This window comes from Canis lupus, chromosome 1 (genome assembly GCF_048164855.1).
Source record: "Canis lupus baileyi chromosome 1, mCanLup2.hap1, whole genome shotgun sequence".
Lineage (NCBI taxonomy): Eukaryota > Metazoa > Chordata > Mammalia > Carnivora > Canidae > Canis > Canis lupus.
In genome coordinates, this window is record NC_132838.1 from 86,965,571 (window position 1) to 86,985,065 (window position 19,495).

Here is a 19,495-nt window from a genome sequence, read left to right on the forward strand (position 1 = left end):
TCCCATGCGTGCTACTTGGACAGTACTTGTCACTTAAACCACTGCCAGTCACATTACCAATGACATCACACACTTGTATTTCTGCAGATTAAAGACACCATTGGATTCGACACGCTGGGTCATTGTTTCTTTTTGGAAGATGGTGTTGAACAGAGAAATATTTTGTTCCACAATTTGGGGCTCCTGACCAAACCCGGCACCCTGCTCCCCACCGATAGGAATAATTCCATGTGTACCACCATGCGAGACAAAGTGTTTGGGAATTACGTCCCTGTGCCCGCCACGGACTGCATGTGAGTGGCCGGCACAGAACAAAGCACATGTGTGATGCTCCAGGCCTTTGACTCTGGGGGGACGGAAGACATTTTGGGGGGAAGGTTTTTTTAGTGGGCAGGATTTTTTCATGACTAATGCTTAAATCACCTTAAAAAATGCCTTGCAGGGCCGTTTCGACTTTCTGGATTGCGCATCCCAACAATCACCTGATTAGTAACGCAGCTGCGGGCTCACAGGTAAGTAATATTAAGTGCTTTCCATTGTTTTGTTTTCCTGTTTATAAGTATTCTGGTTTATATGGACGTGATGTAACGTGTGGCGGTCTAACTCAGGATGGCGGTGGTTTCTGCTACTGCTTATTTCACTGAAAGCAGGATAGATATGGTTGAGATGGTTCTTTTGTTTCTTTTACGTCCTTCATGCCAGTTAGTGTTTATGAGTGAGGTAAGACAGATGCCAAGTGGGGGAAAAGAGGTGGGGTAATGTGTGGGGTTGTCATACTCTCAGAGTGTGTTTTTTTTTTTTTAATATTTTATTTATTTATTCATGATAGACATAGAGAGAAAGAGAGGCAGAGACACAGGCGCAGAGGGAGAAGCAGGCTCCATGCCGGGAGCCTGACGCGGGACTCGATCCCGGGACTCCAGGATCGCGCCCTGCACCAAAGGCAGGTGCCAAACCGCTGAGCCACCCAGGGATCCCCTCAGAGTGTGTTTTTAGCGGATCATGTGCAATCTTTCTGGCTCCTCATATTCAAGTCAGGCATGGCCTGGTACCTAATCATTTCAGTTTTTAATTTTTTTTTTTTTTTTTTTTTTTTTTTTTTTCAGTTTTTAATTTTGATAAACAAAGAAAACCTTGGCTTTTCTTTAGGGGAATGGATTGTTCTGTAGAACATTATGACAGCGGTCGTTCTTGTCAAGTGTACATCTTCTTGTTAAATGCAGGGATCATCCACACTTGGGGACTTCATCTCCTTGGTAAAGCAGCTAAACTCAACTATGTGCCTTACATTAACTCGGTGCTTTGAATTATTTCAGAGACATGCACACAAGAATAACTTAAGAGAATAAATGAACTATTTTGGGATGGCAGAAATGTCTCCTGGAGAAGCTTGGGGAGATTTACATGTATAATTGAGTGTGATTCAAAGTTGTTAATTTATCATATAAAAGTGAATCTTGAAGACGTTAAACTATTATGATTATATCAGTGCTGAAAACTATAGTACAGAGATAAGAGCTTTGCAGCAACCCCTAAATATCCATATTTATATATTCTGGCTATTAAAAGTTTTAAAAGAAAAGAGACACCTAGCATTATTTCCCAGGACCAAGTAAAAGATTAGTGGAAGAGAGTATTTCTTCCAGAATACAGGCATCAGTGGGTAATGGTGGAGTTCACACCTGTGATTTTCCTTAAAGACATAAAGCCCAAAATCTTTACTTAACAGGTCAGAGAGGGCAGCCCAGGTGGCTCAGCTGTTTAGCGCCGCCTTCAGCCCAGGGTGTGATCCTGGAGACCCGGGATCGAGTCCCACGTTGGGCTCCCTGCGTGGAGCCTGCTTCCCCTCTGCCTGTGTCTCTGCCTCTCTCTCTCTCCTTGTGTTTCTCATGAATAAATAAATAAAATCTTAAAAAAAAAAATAGGCCAGAGATCTAGACATTTAATCATTTCAGGTTTCTGTCCATTCATTTTTTGGCCAAATGTTTGTTGAGCCTCTATTGGGTTTGTGTTGAGAGTTTCTAATTAGGAGATGACTTTTGGGGCCAAGATGGCTGGGGTTTGATTTGCAGTTTTACCCTGGGATCGTCTTCTGATCTGCATTACATTTCAAATGAGCAGCCAGAGCAGAGGTTCCTTTCAGCTTGTTTCAGAAGTCATGGGTTGAAGATGAAAGCACATTGCGAATAGTTTATGAAAAAAAAAATGTGAGGCGAGGTTGCCAGCAACCCTTCTTGGGGCTCATGTGAGACATGAAGACAGCATGTCTTTCGTTTTCCATCTTATATTCGTTCTTCTTCCTTTTCATTCTGTGAGTTCTTTCTTTTCTTTCTAGAAAAACTGTTCCAGTAGAACTCATGTTTTGGCAAGGGTTTTCCTCCCAAAATAAATCAAACTCTTTCTTCTTGTACGTTTCCACTGCATTTTACAAAGCTCCTTTTACCTGTTTTGACACCACAGTGTTAAACAGGAAACAGCTGCTACCCCCTGTTGCCCCCACCTCCTACCCCCTCCCCAGACTCCATTTCATCCTGGGAGGGTTTGCCCTACCCTCAGCTTATAGGGCTGTGCTGTGGAGCCTCATCTGTCTTCATCTGTGCTGTGTTTTGTGCCCCAAAGAGTAAAGGTGGCAAACACATTTTTTCAAGATAGTTTGTTTTATTAAGACCCATCTCTCAACCTTTATCATGGAAAAATGTTAAATACTGCATTCATTTTGGTGTGTGGATGTATACGCTTTCCACAATTCATCTCTCTATGCCTCAAAAAAACTTTGTGTGTTACAATTAATGTAATACCTAATACATATATTTTAGTTGTCTCTGTATTTCCCATCAGACCATGAATTCTTTGAGAATAGCCTTACTGTCCACCTGGCACAGAGTGGGTACTAAACTAATGTTTGCCGAATATGAATGTATGGCACACTTTTGGACTTATGTTTAAGTTTGAACAACCTATTCACTCAGAGTTCTATCATGTGAAGTTGTTTTTAGAGTTGGGCTGGTTTTTAATTAAGATGTAAAGTAAAACAGTTGTGGGGTTTAAGACCACTAATTTTGATTTTTATATCTCATTTTGAGAGTCAGAAAATTTTAAACTGTTGTGCTGTTCCTGTTAAGGTTAGTAATACTGAAATTGAACAGACAGGATCCAGACTGAGACAGCATCCTGATTCATGCGTGTGGTGGTTTTTTCTCTTTGGCAAAAATTTGCCTTGGGACAGGAAGGGCATTGGAGTTGTTTGAAAGAAGTCAGTGAGCTCTGCGTGTTGGTGGATAGTTGTTTAATGAGTATGACTCATCTATTGATCAGGTTTGGAGGTAAACAGAAAAACACTCATATTGCTAAAAGGCCGTGCTGTCCGGGTCACATGGAAGGCAGGCATGCTTGTTTGGTTCTAATTCTGCATAACTTTTGTAGATGATGATGGGAGAGTTATATTTTGAAAATGAGTTTTGGTGTCAGCCAATTACTTCTATCCAATACCATAAGCAGAGTTAAGTTTGTTTTTTTAAAAGCCTGATTATAATGGCTTTGAGGGTGCTAGGTGAGTGCACAGCTTTTATAGTCCACTCTGAACCCGAAACAATGAAAAATTAGTGTTAAAAAGATTTCACTTTGCTTATGAAGCATGTTTATTGAGCATGTTTCATAGAGTGGCATTATAAAGAAAGGCTGTTAATGATCTTGCTCTTTTAATGACAGGATGCTGGAATATGGTATTTATTCCACAAGGAACCTACGGGGGAATCCAGTGGATTGCAGCTCTTAGCAAAACCAGAACTCACTCCATTGGGTATATTTTATAACAACAGGGTCCATTCAAGTTTTAAGGTAGGTTCCTAGGTTTTAACAAAATCAGTTCATATGATTTCCAGGGTGAAGGATGGAATGCTGAGAAACACAAGTGAGAAATGTCGGTTTTAGGTAACATTTACCACCAGAAAAAGGAATTTGTAATTAAAAAAGACCCGTAACCCTTCCACATTCAGCATTATGTACGTATCACCTTTATACACCACAGGCATAACTACCAACACACGTATATAATCTGAATAATTGTAGTGAGGGATTTGATCCCTGTGTTCCTTCCTCCCTCTCACCTTCTTTCCAGTCACTAATATTATGTTTTAGTAATCTATACATTAAATAATATGTTTCTCTGGGTTAAGAAGCATCCTTTCTTAGTTCATAGTGCTGATAGAGTGTCCTCGTGGGCATTTAATACTAATTATGTAGCAAAATATTATTTATGATATTTGACCTAACTTAAAATGATGCAGATCAAGTAAACCAAAGGCCACTTAGGAACTCCAGCTTCCATATTTAGCATTCATCCCCACCCTCAAGGGGTAAATATATTTGCCTCATTTTGTGCTCAGAAGGCACTTTGATATTTTCATTATATGATACAATGCCCAGATTCTTTACTCTGATGTGAACCACATCAAAGTTCAATTAATCCTTTCTGTTTATGATACTGAGAGGATCCTTTAAAAACATAAGTGTGTTATAATTTGAAAAGCTTAGGATCACTTGAAGACGTGAGAGAATAAAAATCCTTAGTCAGAATTATGATTTTTGTGAGCCGAGTAGTTGATTAAGGCTAACAATTATTGAGAGATTAGCACTTCAAAGTAGAAATCCTCAAAATTTTCTAATTATAGTGGTATAAAAAACATTTCATTCTAATTACTTTTTAATGCAGTGTACCATGAGGACACGTATTAATCTATTCTATTAATTATAAGAATATTAGATCTAAATAATGAGTGGATGATTAGGTTTTTATCTTGTTTAATTTGGGACTGACTCTCCAGAATGATACTTTATAGCCAAGGGAAACAGAGCCCTTGGAATCTTCTGAGAATAACCTGTCATCTTTGGATCAGCCATAAATACAGCAACCTGACCCTTTTGCTTTGGTTGCTCGTGCTACCCAAATCTGTATCTAGTAGAGGTCAGTCACGTCTCTCTGACTGCCAGTTGAGTACCATTTGGATGTGTGTGTGTGTGTGTGTGTGTGTGTGTGTGTGTGTAGATCTAACTTAGGATTCATACTCATTTCAGTCCATTATATCTTCCAGGCTGGCTTATTTATTGACAAGGGTGTCAAAACGACCAACGCTAGTGCTGCAGACCCAAGGGAATACCTCTGTTTGGATAACAGTGCAAGGTAGAGCTCATCCTTTTACCTCACTCTATGGCCATATCTTGCTAAAGCAAAACTTCCTGAGTTAAGCCGTTGTGCTCTCTTTGACAGTAACACATTTAAACTGAAGTTTTCAAAGTTTGCTGGAAGCTCTTGGAAAAACATTTTTTTTTCTGCTGTTCTTTAATCCTATGTCTGGTTGGTTGGTTTGTTATAAAATCTTACTGAGATGCCAAGGTCCATGCTTTCTCCATTCCTACCCCCCCCCCTCCGAATTGTCAGTTGATGTTAGATATGCAGAAAGAGAAAGAAAAAGGAGAGGTATTGAAAACAGGGTCTACATTTGGCCCAAAGTAGAACATGGTTCATTGAAAAATGAGCTAATCATAAAACAAAACAAAACAAAACAACAAAAAAACCGAACTAAGATGTTTTCGTGTAATTCCTTAAAACCAAGTCATGTAGAATTTATTGTCAGTGGTCAGAATGGAACATTGCATTGAATGTATTTCACAGGAAAAATCTTGAACTTGATGAACAAGCTACTTTGGTTCAGTTGTTTATAGTCCCAGAGTCCCATCATTGCTGGGCTCTATTATAACCACAAGATGTGGTTCGAACAGGGGGAACATTTCAACAACGTTCTCTTACGTGCTAAATAAGAGCCAAAATAAATAACATGTCTCCAATGGAAATAAAAGTTTCTGGAAAAGATAGCAACTTCAAGTCCTGTTCAGCAGAAACTGCATTTGTATTATTTTCTGATACTGCAAGTTGACTGACCAACTTCTGGTTTTACACAAGGGTGCTAAATTTAAGAGGCTTTGTTGATAGGCATTTAAGAAAAGACGCCAGGCCCTGTTGTTCACAAGGGAATAAGATAAGAGCCACACTGTAGGCTGGTAAGTCCACTTAAGTGCCAGGCAGGATGCTTGCAACACAGTAATAAGGCATGAGGTCAGGAGAAAACTGGGCAAAGTACAGTGAGTAAAATTGCTCACCAGGATTCCTAAAGGTCAAGTTGAGCCTGAAATATTTAAAGCAACAATCAGATGGCATTTGAGAAGCCAAGGAACTAGGGACATTATTTAAATAAAACAGAAGTTACTAGATACCGAATAGCTGAGTAAGATATGAAATGGGTAAACAGGAGATAAACTTTTAAAAAAAGATTTTATTTATTTATTCATGAAAGATACAGAGAAAGGCAGAGACATAGGCAGAGGGAGAAGCAGGCTCCCTGTGGAGAGTCTGATGTGTGACTCGATCCCAGGACCCCAGGATCACGACCTGAGATGAAGGCAGATGCTCAACCACTGAGCCATCCAGGTGTCCCAATAGGGGATAAACTTAAAAAGAAAAAGGAGCATAGAGATAACAACCAACCAGGAACCAAGAAGAGCATATGAACTGGCAAACAAAGAAAGCTTTGCTGCAAGCACACAGTTGCCTTTAAGAGGTTATTTTAACTGGTAGAATTAATAGTGTGTACTTGGCCTAGTATTAACAGAAAGATTCTCAAATACAACACAGTTGACTCTCTTCCCTGCCTTAAAAAATTCTGTAGGTGTGTATGAGTGGATGGATAAGAATATATATTTCAGAGTTCATTAGAATTCTGAATTAATTCAGAATTAATTAGACTTGACAATAAAACAGTTTATCCATAATGGCCTGAGAAGTTCTTTACTGGGTATGTGTATATATTATGATAATGGTAATTTTTTTCTCTGCTCTTATTCCTCTTGCCATTTTATAAATGTATACATATTGGGAATTAGAGTCCATTTGGAAGTTGTTATTGAAAAGAACTGATTATAGGAGATGAGTAACAAGACATTTGGCAGCTGGTGTATACATTTAATTTTGTATAAACTAATGTGTAGACTTTGCCCACATGCATTCATGCAGTCCAGACATGAGTAAAAATGATAAAACTCTAACACAATGAGTAATAAGCCAGCCCATGAGTTAAACATCAGGCTCATGGGATTCAGAGATCTTTAGTCTGTTCAACAAAGGGGAAGTTGACTCAACTGTTAATCAGATGAGCCTTTCCTTGTGCCTTCAAGATGTGAAACTAAAGGCATCCAAAGATGGGAAATTATTACCCAAGGAAACTCTTGGTTTGAGATTGGGACATTTCATCCAAAGGAATGAAAGAACATGAAAACCAACTAGTGTTTAAAGCCAAGGACAATTAAGGGAGATTGAAAAGTTTGCTTAAAGCTGCTTATAGATAAGCATGATGAAAAATTGGGAAAGTTATCTATCATCTATATATCAAGTGGGTTGAAAATAAAGCTATCATCTATACATCAAGAGGTTGAAAATAAAGAGTATCCAAGCAAGTGGTCAACAGTTGATTTATATGGAGAGGAATTTCAGAGAAGACAAGATGGCTGCAGCAGAAAATCATTGTTGCTTTATGATACCTTTTTTGGCTTTCTTTAAGAACATTGTATAGTTTTCTTTCCACAACTTTCCACTGGCATGCTATTATGTAATGACTGCAAACCTGTTTGGCAGCAACCACGATGCTGGAAAGTGGGTGGTGGCCCAGAGTTAGACTTTTCACCCCTTAGGTCAGAGCTATTTAGTGTAAGGGGTTATATATACAGTCTAAGGGTGGATGTAGTCCTTGCCAGACTAGTCTTCTGTGGTCTATTGTCTACAATCCTTTCACCAAGTAGCAGCTAATTACCAGTTTTAAAAAAAAGTGAAATCTAGTATAACTTCCTTGACTCCCAGTTTCTAAAGACTTTCTACCACATCTATTTATCCATCCATCTGTCCATCCATCCATCCATCCATCCATTGATCTATTCACCTACTTTATTGAGGTATGGTTACCATGTAATTGTGCAGATTTAATGTATACAACTGGAGGAGTTTGGGGATAGGTATACACCCATAAAGCCATCACCATCATCAGGGTCATAGACAGAGCCGTCACCTCCCAGAGTTTTCTCCTGCCTCCTTTATTGTTATCATTAAAAATTTTTAAGAATATTTCTTAATGTTTCTGTGATAAGAGCATTTACCCTAAGACCTACTCTCTTAGCAAATTTTAAGTGTACAACAGAGTGGTACTAACTGTAGGCACTATGCTGTATGGCAGATCTCTAGATTAATGGCTGTGAGCATCTGGGGGGGGGAGCAGGATATAGGCAGGTGATGGCCAAAAGGTACAAAGTTTTACTTATGCAAGATAAAACCTAAATTTTGTTTTTTAGAGAGCATGTGTGCATGTGCAAGGTTGGGAGGGGCAGAGGGAGAGGGAGAAAGATAATTTTTTTTTTAATTTTAAAGATTTTATTTATTTATTCATGAGAGAGAGAGAGAGAGAGGCAGAGACACAGGCAGAGGGAGAAGCAGGCTCCATGCACCGGGAGCCCGATGTGGGATTCGATCCCGGGTCTCCAGGATTGCGCCCTGGGCCAAAGGCAGGCGCTAAACTGCTGCACCACCCAGGGATCCCCGAGAAAGAGAATCTTAAGCAGGCTCCATGTTCTGTGTGAGCCCCACATGGGGGTTAATCTCATGATCCTGAGATATGACCTGAGCCAAAATCAAGAGTCAGATGCTTAACTGACTGAGACACCCAGGCGTTCTTCTGCTTTTCCCGCGGCATTTAGAATGAAGAGCCACATATTTGCCTGGCACATGCTCAGCTCTCTAGCCTCTGTTCCATGCTTTTTACTCTCCAGCCAACTTGTTCGTCCTTTGAATGAGCCAGGGTCACCCACGCCTAGGGACCTTTGCACTTACTGTTCTCTGTGCATGGCTTTATCTCCCATCACAGCACCTACTGTGTGCCAGCAATGAAGGTAGTGGCATTTGAGCAAATGGTATTTGCTGACCGCATATTTGAAAAATCTCAAACTGCTGAATTGGTTTTTAAAAAGCTATCTAGCTGTTTCTCTCCCCACCCGCGCCCAAGCTTTGTGAGATTAAGATAGGAATGATCCTTTTTTAAAAAAAATAGGTGGCCTTATGGAATTAATTATTCGATTTGTTATATGGGACAATTTTTGACACCAATTCTTTAATCTTTTCATTAAGATCCTTGTAAGTATTCTAGAAGGACAAGAATAAAAGAGGTAGAATTCAATCTTTGTGGTTAGTAAGTTAATTAAATACAATATGTCTTAAATTTAGGCATTTTTAAGATCTTGAACTAGTTTTATCTCTGTATCTAAAACATTTCACCAGCACACAATTCAAATAATCTAGTTCACATATATAGATGTTGAAATATCTGATGAATTTATTCAGTATGTTTATGTTAGTGTCACGTAGCTTAAGAATTTGTGAAAACACGCCAGATTTCCTGGTCTGAGGGTTTTTTTTGTTTGTTTGTTTTGAAATGGTTTTAGTGCTTAGAATGTTTTGCAGTGTCCTGTTCTATAGTATAACTTGATTTAAAAAAATAAGTTATGAAAGCAGTTCTCTGGAAACTTATATAAATAAATGTAAGTTTTTTTTAATATCTGAAATATAAATAATGAATTTGTAAATTGTGTCTTAAGATTTTGTTTGTTTTGGTCAAATATAAATCCTGCCTTTTGACACATAAGCTTATAATTGTAAATAGTGCTTTTTTAAAAAGTTCATTTTTGTTTTTTTTTAACCCCAAGATTTAGGCCTCATCAGGATGCAGACCCTGAAAAACCACGTGTTGCTGCTTTAATTGACAGGCTCATTTCTTTTAAAAATAATGACAACGGAGCTTGGGTCAGAGGCGGAGACATTGTTGTTCAGAATTCCGCGTAGGTATTCTCTGCAAAGTCATTGTCTGATGACACCGATGTATGCTTTTATTTATTTATTTTTTGATGTATTTATGTTTTAAGGCAATTTAAAAAACCCCCAGCATATAAAAGCACGGTGGTACTTTCTGGAATGATATTATTATATTTTTAAATTTATTTATTTTTAGTAATCTCTCCACTCAACGTGGGGCTCGAACTCACAACCCTGAGATCAGGAGTTGCATGTTTTTCTGCCTGAACCAGTCAGGTACCTCTGGAATCGTTATTATTACTAATAGGGTGAGCTCTGAGGAAGTATGCTTGTGTTCACAGACTGCAAATGTTTGGAATTGTCTCATTCTGCTGCTTTTATTGGAACTGAACTTGTCTGGCGACCCAAGAGTTTTCTGATGAGATTGAACAGAAACTGGGGATTTAACTTTATAGAACAAACATGGTCTATGTCAGAGAGCTAAATAAAGATTTTGAAACTACCTGGAATTTTTTTTCTTTCCTTTTTGGAAACTCTGAAGTTTTTCTGATGCTCTTCCACTGCCATTCAAAACAAAAGTTGTGAATTCCACCTTAATAAGGTTGTTGACTTACATTTTCACATGATCTGAGGCAGTGAGCATCCCACTTTTTTCTCTTTTCCCACTTACATAATTTTAGGAGAAATTTTGATGTATATTGAGTTAAAATTTGGTGTCCAAGAGCCTAGAAAAACATGTGTTTTTCTGGCTGGCACTGATGTTAGCTCCTTGGCATTTTTACTGTCCCCTCTGACTTTCATCATGCAAAAAATTAGTTTTGTATTACAGCTGTAGAAGTAGCTTGGGTATTCACGTTGAACATTTTGAAGAGGGTACCATGATCTAATTGTTTTTCTCAGAAATAATTAGAAAAGTAATAGTTATAGCTTACACTTATATGCTACGTACTCTGTGCCGGGAACTGTCCTAAAGGGGTGGAATTAATTATTATGTTTAATGCCCTTGAGTATCTGATGAGGAAGGTTATGTTATTGCTTCAACTTCTAGGTGAGCAAACTGAGGGAGAGTCAGGTTGAGTAGCTTGCCCAAGGTCATTCTGGGTCATGTGGCCGTTGATCATCAAAGCCTAGATTTGAACCAGGTGCCTTCACTGTGAAGGCTGTGCTTTTAGCTATTGGGAAACGAAACACATTCTGTGGTCTTGGAGAGTAAACATCGGAACCTCCTGGGTTTCCTAAAAACTGAATACTGAGAGAAATTATCTCTTGTTATATGAGGTGGTAAATTTTATTTTTATTTTTATTTTATTTTATTCTTTTTTTTGAGGTGGTAAATTAAACAACGTTCTTTTATTCTCTTTTCTCTTATAGATTTGCAGATAATGGAATAGGACTGACCTTTGCCAGGTTTGTAATTACTTTAAAAATACTTACCTGATTATTTTAAAGATGTAAGGTAAAATAGCCTGGGTTTCTTTTGTTTTTGTTTTTGTTTTTTTAATCACACATAGGAATGTTATATCATTATATTAGCATAATACCAAAGTCAGGGGTTAATATTAGCTGGAACTCCAAAGAAAGGTAGCACTGTCAGATTTTTTGCTTAAAAGATAACACTCGAGAAGAACGGAATAAAGGTTGGGAACATATTAAATAATTTCTTTCTTAGAAGCTGGTCTGATGTTGCAGTGATCTTTAAGACCTTTTATGCCCCATATTTGTCTCCGGACAACAGTTATTTGGGCCACTGTCTTAGACATACTTGTCTTCGAACTGTTAGACTCAGGGCAAGTTCATTCACCCATGTGCATTGCTGTTGCTGGAGACGAAAATAATCAATTGTTGATGCTAGACGCATTTTCGTCTGTTTAACCTGCAAACCATGTATTATTAATTTATATGTACGTTCACAGTTTAGAAGGACTTATTGATGATAATATGTATTAGAGAAAGCTCCTGGCTGCTTGGAAAACTTTTAGCTTTTAAGCTATAGCTTGCCTTTATCTGAGGATGAATTTAAATCTCATGGAGAGGGATCCCTGGGTGGTGCAGCGGTTTGGCGCCTGCCTTTGGCCCAGGGCGCGATCCTGGAGACCCAGGATCGAATCCCACATCGGTATCCAGGTGCATGGAGCCTGCTTCTCCCTCTGCCTGTGTCTCTGCCTCTCTCTCTCTCTCTCTGTGACTATCATAAAAAAAATAAAATCTTTAAAAAAAAAAAAAAAAAAAAAAAAAAATAAATCTCATGGAGAGGAGTGTAATGGTTATACTCACTTTTACAGCGATGGAAGCTTCCCAAGTGATGAAGGCTCCAGCCAGGAGGTATCCGAATCTCTCTTTGTTGGGGAGAGCAGGAATTATGGCTTTCAGGGTGGTCAGAACAAGTACGTAGGCACTGGAGGAATAGACCAGAAGCCCCGGACCTTACCTAGGAACAGGTAAGCAGTGGTTTAGCAGTGGACAGTTAGTTTGAACGATAAATGAAAACCTAACCCTTGTGGAAGTTTCTGTAGTAATGTTGGATGGATTGGTTCCCACTGTGACACTTTTCCCACCTTATCTAATTGCCACTATTATTATTTTTGGTATTATTGCTATTGCAGTTGTGTATATTATCTTCTGGAACTCTGGAGCATTAGCTACCAGACGCTCTATAGGTTTCATTATCAATTGTATCCCATAGGAAGCTGTCTCTTTTCATTCCTTACACGAGGTCTTCTAGTAGCTGCCGATTTTTTTTTTTGGTTTTCTTCTTTTTGAGCCACAGGAAATTGGCCAAACTATGAAGTATGACATTAGGTCATTTTGGCCTCTATTTGTGAAGATAGGTTTGCAGAAATAGCCCCTGGAAAAAGGAAATAACCTATTGAAAAGACTCCTAGAAAATAAGAGTTGGTAAATGCCAAAGCTGACTCAAACCCTAACCACGGCCATCTAATTACCAGTGTTTCTGTTGTACGGAGTAGACTCTTGGCATGTTTTCTGTCAAAATAATCACTGTCATTAAAAGAGTACTTCCCACCAGAAAGATTCTTCAGAGCTTTTAGGGAACTATTAACTAATTAATCCATACCTTAGTTCTGAGACCAAGTTTGGAGTTGTCCTCATTTTACTTGTAGAAACACAGATAGAGAAAAACTCATATTTTAAAGGTCTCATGTTAGAGTTACTGCCAGAATGCACCAAACACCCACTCCCTTAGAGTTGTACTCTGTATGTGGCCATGGGGCTAGGACAGGTCAGGGGCGTGGGCCAACGAGGCTGCTATTTGAGGGACAGAGCAGTGCTCGGTGGCAGAAGGGCTTTACTAGCTTCTGGCAGAGAGTGAGCGTGGTGTTGGGAAATCTTGAACGCTATTATAAGCTACGCTTTGTGTAGCCATCCTACTAGTCAGACTGTGGAAGCCACTGGGAAAGAAACTTTATGGATTTTTAATAGCTAACATTTATTAGATGCTGATGATGTGTCAGGCCCTGTTCTGAATACTTTATTCTCTGCTTAATCCTTGCAAAGTCCAGTGAGGTGGGTACTGTCATTATCCTGCTTTCTAAATGAGGAGTTTACTAAAAAGAGCTGAGGTGGGATTCAAACCCTGTTAGTTTGCCCTCAGCACTGTGCCTGTCACAGTGAAGCTGCAGTTGTCTCAGCTAATGTGTCATGAAAACTGTGTTGGTTGGCATGTGGCAGCAGTATCATGGTGGCCAGCTCCATTCTTTTTACTTTACATTGGCCTCCAGTTTTTTTTTTTCTTCTTTTTCTTTTCTCTCTCTCTCTCTCTCTCTCTTTTTTTTTTTTTTTTACTGAAGCATAAGTGATTTACAATATTATGTTTCAGGTGTACAAAATTCTGATTTGACAAATGTATACATACATTATGTGGCCTCCAATTTTTTTTTAAGATTTATTTATTTATTTATTTATTTATTTATTTATTCATTCATTCATTCATTCATTCATTCATGAGAGAGAGAGAGAGAGAGAGAGGCAGAGACACAGGCAGAGGGAGAAGCAGGCCCCACGCAGGGAGCCCGATGTGGGACTCGATCCTGGGTCTCCAGGATCACGCCCTGGGCTGAAGGCGGCACTAAACCCCTGAGCCACTTGGGCTGCCCTGGCCTCCAGTTTTATTTCAAAATGCTTGTTGCTTCTTTGCAAAGGAAGGTTTCCCAAACAAAGATTCCTCACTGGACAATGGATCCAGCTTTTATTTTACTGTGTCTTGACTACTTTTTCTGTGAGACAGAACCATTTTGGGATTTATCCTTAGATATACTTCAAGATGCAAGTGCCTGGGTAGCTCAGTCTGTTACGTGTCTGCCTTCCGCTCAGTTCATGATCCTGGGGTCCTGAGATCAAGTCCCACATCGGGCTCCCTGCTCACCTGGGAGCCTGCTTCTCCCTCTGCCTGTCTCTCCCTGCTTGTCTTCGCTTTCTGTCAAATGAATAAATAAAATCTTTACAAAATAAAAAAAGAAATACATCAAGATGCATAGATTTTTTTAACCAAGCTATTTCATTATCTTGCTAGCATGTATGCTTTTACTATAAAACACTGCCGAGTTATAAACTAAAGTTGCTATAGAAATCCTCTGCAGTGCCATTAAAGAATTTTAAATTTTTTTTTTTATTTTTTTATTTATTTATGATAGTCACAGAGAGAGAGAGAGAGAGAGAGAGAGGCAGAGACACAGGCAGAGGGAGAAGCAGGCTCCATGCACTGGGAGCCCGACGTGGGATTCGATCCAGGGTCTCCAGGATTGCGCCCTGGGCCAAAGGCAGGCGCTAAACCGCTGCGCCACCCAGGGATCCCGCCATTAAAGAATTTAACGGGGTAGAAACCTAAGAGATCCAGAATATTATGGGGTTTTTACCTTAATTATGATTAATGATATATGATTAGTAGGTTAAGGGGTTTGTGTTTGAACAGAAAGGAGCAAAGTGAATAAACTGAATTTCTCAATCCAGCCAGCCCCTTTAACATAGTAAGCCTTGAGGATTTACACTTTTATACTTTTAAGTATATCATTTCATCTTATTACTATCATTTAGTGGCTTGAAGGAGATCCTCTCTGTGAAAGTACAGATTTATCTTTTGTTCTCCTGCCTGCCAAAGATTTTGGAAACAAAACTAAAGTATATGAGTTCCCAAATGAAAGGTCATAACTGGGTTGATTCAAGGAAGCAAAGTCACCTCTTCAGAGAGGCCTCCATTCTGTCCAAAGCAGCACGTCTCTCACACCTGGTCTGTTGTAGTACCGTGTCTCACTGCCTGCACACCTGCTCTCTGAAATTATCTTGTTTTTCTGTTTGCCTTTCCCACTGCGGTGTAAGTTTCATTTGATCAGGGATCTTCTCTTGGTACCACTGGATCCTAGAATTGTGCTTAGTGTGGCCGAGATAGTTAATAGTGTTTATAAAACAAATCTGTAAGAGAATGCCAGTACAGGGATGGCCCATGTGCATTAAACAAAATCTTGTATTTCAACAGGACGTTCCCAATCAGAGGCTTTCAGATTTATGATGGGCCCATTCATCTAACCAGGTGTACTTTCAAAAAATATGTGCCAACTCCAGATAGGTACACCAGTGCTATTGGCTTCCTTATGAAGAATCCGTGGCAGATAACTCCCAGGAATAACATCTCTCTCGTGAAGTTTGGTCCACATGTAAGTATGTCCTTAACGGTACCCACGTGGTGACCATGGCGGGAGGAGGAGGGATAGCATATTCCCAAAGACAAGAACACAAAGTATTCGTACTGAGTCTTGACAACTAGGAGGAGAAGTATGTGCAAGAGAGACTTGTAATTCCATGCACATTGTCCTATTGGGTTCAAGGTGAGAACAGTAGTCTCATGTGACCTGAGGTATTTTTGACATTCAAGTGATAGCTCAAAAGGGACAATGACTTGGAGTGATGACAGGGGCATGGGGATGGTAGTGTTTCAGAGGAACAGCAGAACATAGAATTTGGAGAAGTTCATTGTAATAATATGAAGAGATTTGAGTTCTGCTTGGTAGTTTACTTGTCCAGGGCTTATTCTTCTGGGGAACCAGAGGATAAAAGGATGGGAAAGAAGAGGAATATTGGGGTGGTGTAAGACAGATGCAGATAAAAACTGTTGGAAGGTTTTTATAAAGACTGCAGAGAAGACTGAGAAGTAATTGTTTACAGTATAGTGGGCCACAGAAATCGTTGGCTTAGTGGTTTCATCAGTGCCCTCTGTTCTCTGAGCACACAGGACAGTCTGATTCATACCCCACCTCCACCATCTTACCTATTCCAAGATGATGGTGGGATGGGGAGTTTGAGTCTCAGGCCGTCTCTCTCGCCACTCCCACACACAGGTGGCTACAACTGGAAAATGACCTATACTTCTCTCATTGATGTCCACAGGCAGACTCTGCAGTTGCCTGGTTTAAAATAGAACATGGGTTAGTTTACCAAGGTCTGTATCTGGTTTTCCAGAATGGCTAAGGCATGAAACAGAAGCATAGGTGCAATTCGGGATGCCAACCACGTTGGCTGGTTCTCTTTTAGGTCCTGTGACTCCAGGGGAAGAGGGAGGGCTACACTAGCAGATAGCTCCCACAAAAATTAACAGGGTGGTCCTTGGATCAGCTTTCCAGTGTGGAGGTTGGGTCTTCACTTACTGCCCACACAGACCTCTTCATACATGGAGTTCTAGTGACTGCGGACGTAGTTGTTATGAAAAACAAGTCATTGAGTGAACATTGGTGGTAGAGTTCCTGAGTTCTAGCATCTGTGCTGTTCAAGTGTAGCAGTCATCAAACTGGAGTCTGATCTGATGGTGCTGATGCCCTGGGAACAGTCTGTGAAGGAAATTTCATTCTGCCTTAAAAGGTGGGAAATATGCCCTCAACTATTCTTGGATTTAACCATAGATGGTATAAGGGAAATGGGGAGAAAGAAAAAAGCCAACAACTAAGAACCTAGAGCCACTTGTCCCAAACATCACTGATAATTCATTGGGTTGCCTATCACTTAGATGATCAGTTGATTTTAAAACATATGAGAAAAAAATAAAACATATGAGAGTTGTGTCTAAACACCTTGTTTGGCGTGAATAATTTACCACTAATAGGAAGCAGCTAAAGACTATAAAACATGCCACCGGCGGCCTGCTCTGCAGTTGTGTGCTATGTGTTTAATAAAAGCCTTAAATTAACTCTACCTGACATGAAAATTACTGAGCTGGTTTTTTTTTTTTTTTTTAAAGATTTTGTTTATTTATGGGATGCCTGGGTAGCTCAGTGGTTGAGCGTCTGCCTTTGGCTCAGGGTGTAATCCCGGGGTCATGGGATTGAGTCCCACATCAGGCTCCCTGCAGGGAGCTTCTTCTTCTGCCTATGTCTTTGCCCCTCTCTCTCTCTCATGAATTTTTATTTATGAGAGAGAGGCAGAGGGGGAAGCAGGCTCCCTGTTGTGATTCTGTGGCCATAGGTTAGTTTTGTCTGGAGAGAGAGCCGGTAATAGTTTTTAAATGGAAAAAAAAAAAAGAAAACACCAAATATGTTTTCAACATTTGCTACTTGAACTCCACAGGCTTTATCATTTTGTTTTGCCCAGCCATGTCATAATGAATTGAAAACTGTGATTAACTGGGTACCGTAGTTGACAGCCATGAACTGTGACTCAGAACTGCTTTAACCTTAAAGCAGTTGTAATGCACTTGGATCCTTTCAGGGAACTCTGGCCAGCATGGTAGAAGGCTTCATTTTGTGATGTCCTGGCTTCTCACTGCTGGCAGGTCTCTTTGAATGTCTTCTTTGGAAAGCCTGGCCCCTGGTTTGAAGATTGTGAGCTGGATGGTGATAAGAACTCCATATTCCACGATGTTGATGGCTCTGTGACAGGATACAAGGATGCTTATGTGGGAAGAATTGACAACTACCTGATTCGCCACCCAAGCTGTGTAAACATTACCAAATGGAATGCAGTGGTCTGCAGCGGGAGTTATGCCCAGGTAGGCCAGAATGCATCATGATGCCTGATTCCGAACCAGCTCCTAACAGCGCTCCTTCCATGAGGAGTACTCTTCTGCTCTTCAGCATGATTGATACTTTCCAATGCATGATTTGTCTTTAGGAAAAAAGAAAAAAAAATGTATTAGGAATCATGGACTCCTAGAATTTTATTTAAAGTTCTCCTGCTCCAAACCAGTTAAACAAATAGAAAGTGGTAGGACAATTTGCCCTGGGTTACTTATGGTTGGGATGTAGTTGGGGTGAGAACCCTATTTCCTAAGTCTTAGGTGTTTCTTGCCATGCTACAGCTGTGCCCACTGAGAGGGAGACTTATTCTTTGCTTCCAGGGTCATGATCTCTACTAAATTAGGGAATTAGGCAGAGGGATAAAGATTGGGGGGAGTTTCCTGGCTTATTTTAAAGGAATATTAGCTTCTTTGTTGTGGGACTTCTCGTTCCCATAAGGAAAAAAAATGTTATTCTTGTCTGAGTTCTGGGAAAAACAAGGGAAAAAATGGGGAATTAAATCTAGTGGAGAAGAAAAGAATGTGATTTGAAATGTAATTTCTTTTTTCCTTTCATTTTATTCTTTTTAAGATTATTTATTTATGAGAGACAGAGACATAGGCAGAGGGAGAAGCAGGTTGTCTTTGGGGAGCCTGATGCAGCTCGATCCCAGGACCCTGGGATCACACCCTGAGCCAAAGGCAAACACAACCACTGAGCCACCCAGACGCCTCTCATGTTATTCTTATCAGAATTGTCTGCCAAAACTAAGATAACCTATCAAAATTATTAGAAATGTGCCCATTGACCTTGTGGATTTTCTACGTATTCAAGAATGTGAACCTAATCTTCCTAGCTTACAAAGCAGAGTAGTAATTCAGTTTTTTGTTGGAGGAAGGAGAAGGAAGTAAGTCATCCAGTACTTCCTAAGAGGTTCTGGGAATGGTAGGACCACAGGTCAGAAATGTTCTCTGAGGCTTTGGGAAGTGGGCTGGTAGCCCAGATCTGCAGTCCATTGTTGTTACTTAGGTAATGTATATAACTGTATGTTTTTAGGTGAAAGGTAGAAGCACTTGGATCTCAAGATAGAATAATAATTGGCTATTTGTAAATATATTTTATTTTATTTTATTTATTTATTTTTTAAAATTTTTTAATTTATTTATGATAGTCACAGAGAGAGAGAGAGGCGCAGAGACACAGGCAGAGGGAGAAGCAGGCTCCATGTACCGGGAGCCTGATGCGGGATTTGATCCAAGGTCTCCAGGATCGCGCCCTGGGCCAAAGGCAGGCGCCAAACCGCTGCGCCACCCAGGGATCCCTATTTGTAAATATATTTTAAGCTCTTTGCTAACCCAAGGTTTAAAGGGGCTCAGGAAGAAAGGTGGAAATATAAGGCGAATTAAGGTTACATGTGTCACCTCCTATCCTTCCTTGGTTTGGAAGAAGGCAAGAGATTAATCAATCTATCTCCTGTTATATATTACATAGAAGCTATTATATATAATCTGTTATATAGCAACCTAGTTTGAAAATATTATTTTAACTTCTATTTTTATATCTATTTTATATTTATATAACCTAAATAGTAAATATAGGT

The 19,495-nt window shown here is 39.7% G+C and overlaps 1 protein-coding gene across 5 annotated transcripts in view; it reads left to right on the top strand.

Annotated features, from left to right (window-relative positions):
* The window catches only part of CEMIP2 (cell migration inducing hyaluronidase 2), a 78,740-nt gene that overhangs the window by 39,910 nt on the left and 19,335 nt on the right, over positions 1-19,495 (top strand). For all 5 annotated transcript variants that reach the window (XM_072838234.1, XM_072838241.1, XM_072838251.1 and 2 more), the window contains 9 exons: positions 88-293; positions 443-512; positions 3,709-3,837; positions 5,091-5,179; positions 9,796-9,927; positions 11,273-11,308; positions 12,184-12,339; positions 15,390-15,567; positions 17,673-17,888. In XM_072838234.1, coding sequence (XP_072694335.1) covers positions 88-293; positions 443-512; positions 3,709-3,837; positions 5,091-5,179; positions 9,796-9,927; positions 11,273-11,308; positions 12,184-12,339; positions 15,390-15,567; positions 17,673-17,888 — 1,212 coding nt within the window. The remainder of the gene's footprint in view (positions 1-87; positions 294-442; positions 513-3,708; positions 3,838-5,090; positions 5,180-9,795; positions 9,928-11,272; positions 11,309-12,183; positions 12,340-15,389; positions 15,568-17,672; positions 17,889-19,495) is intronic.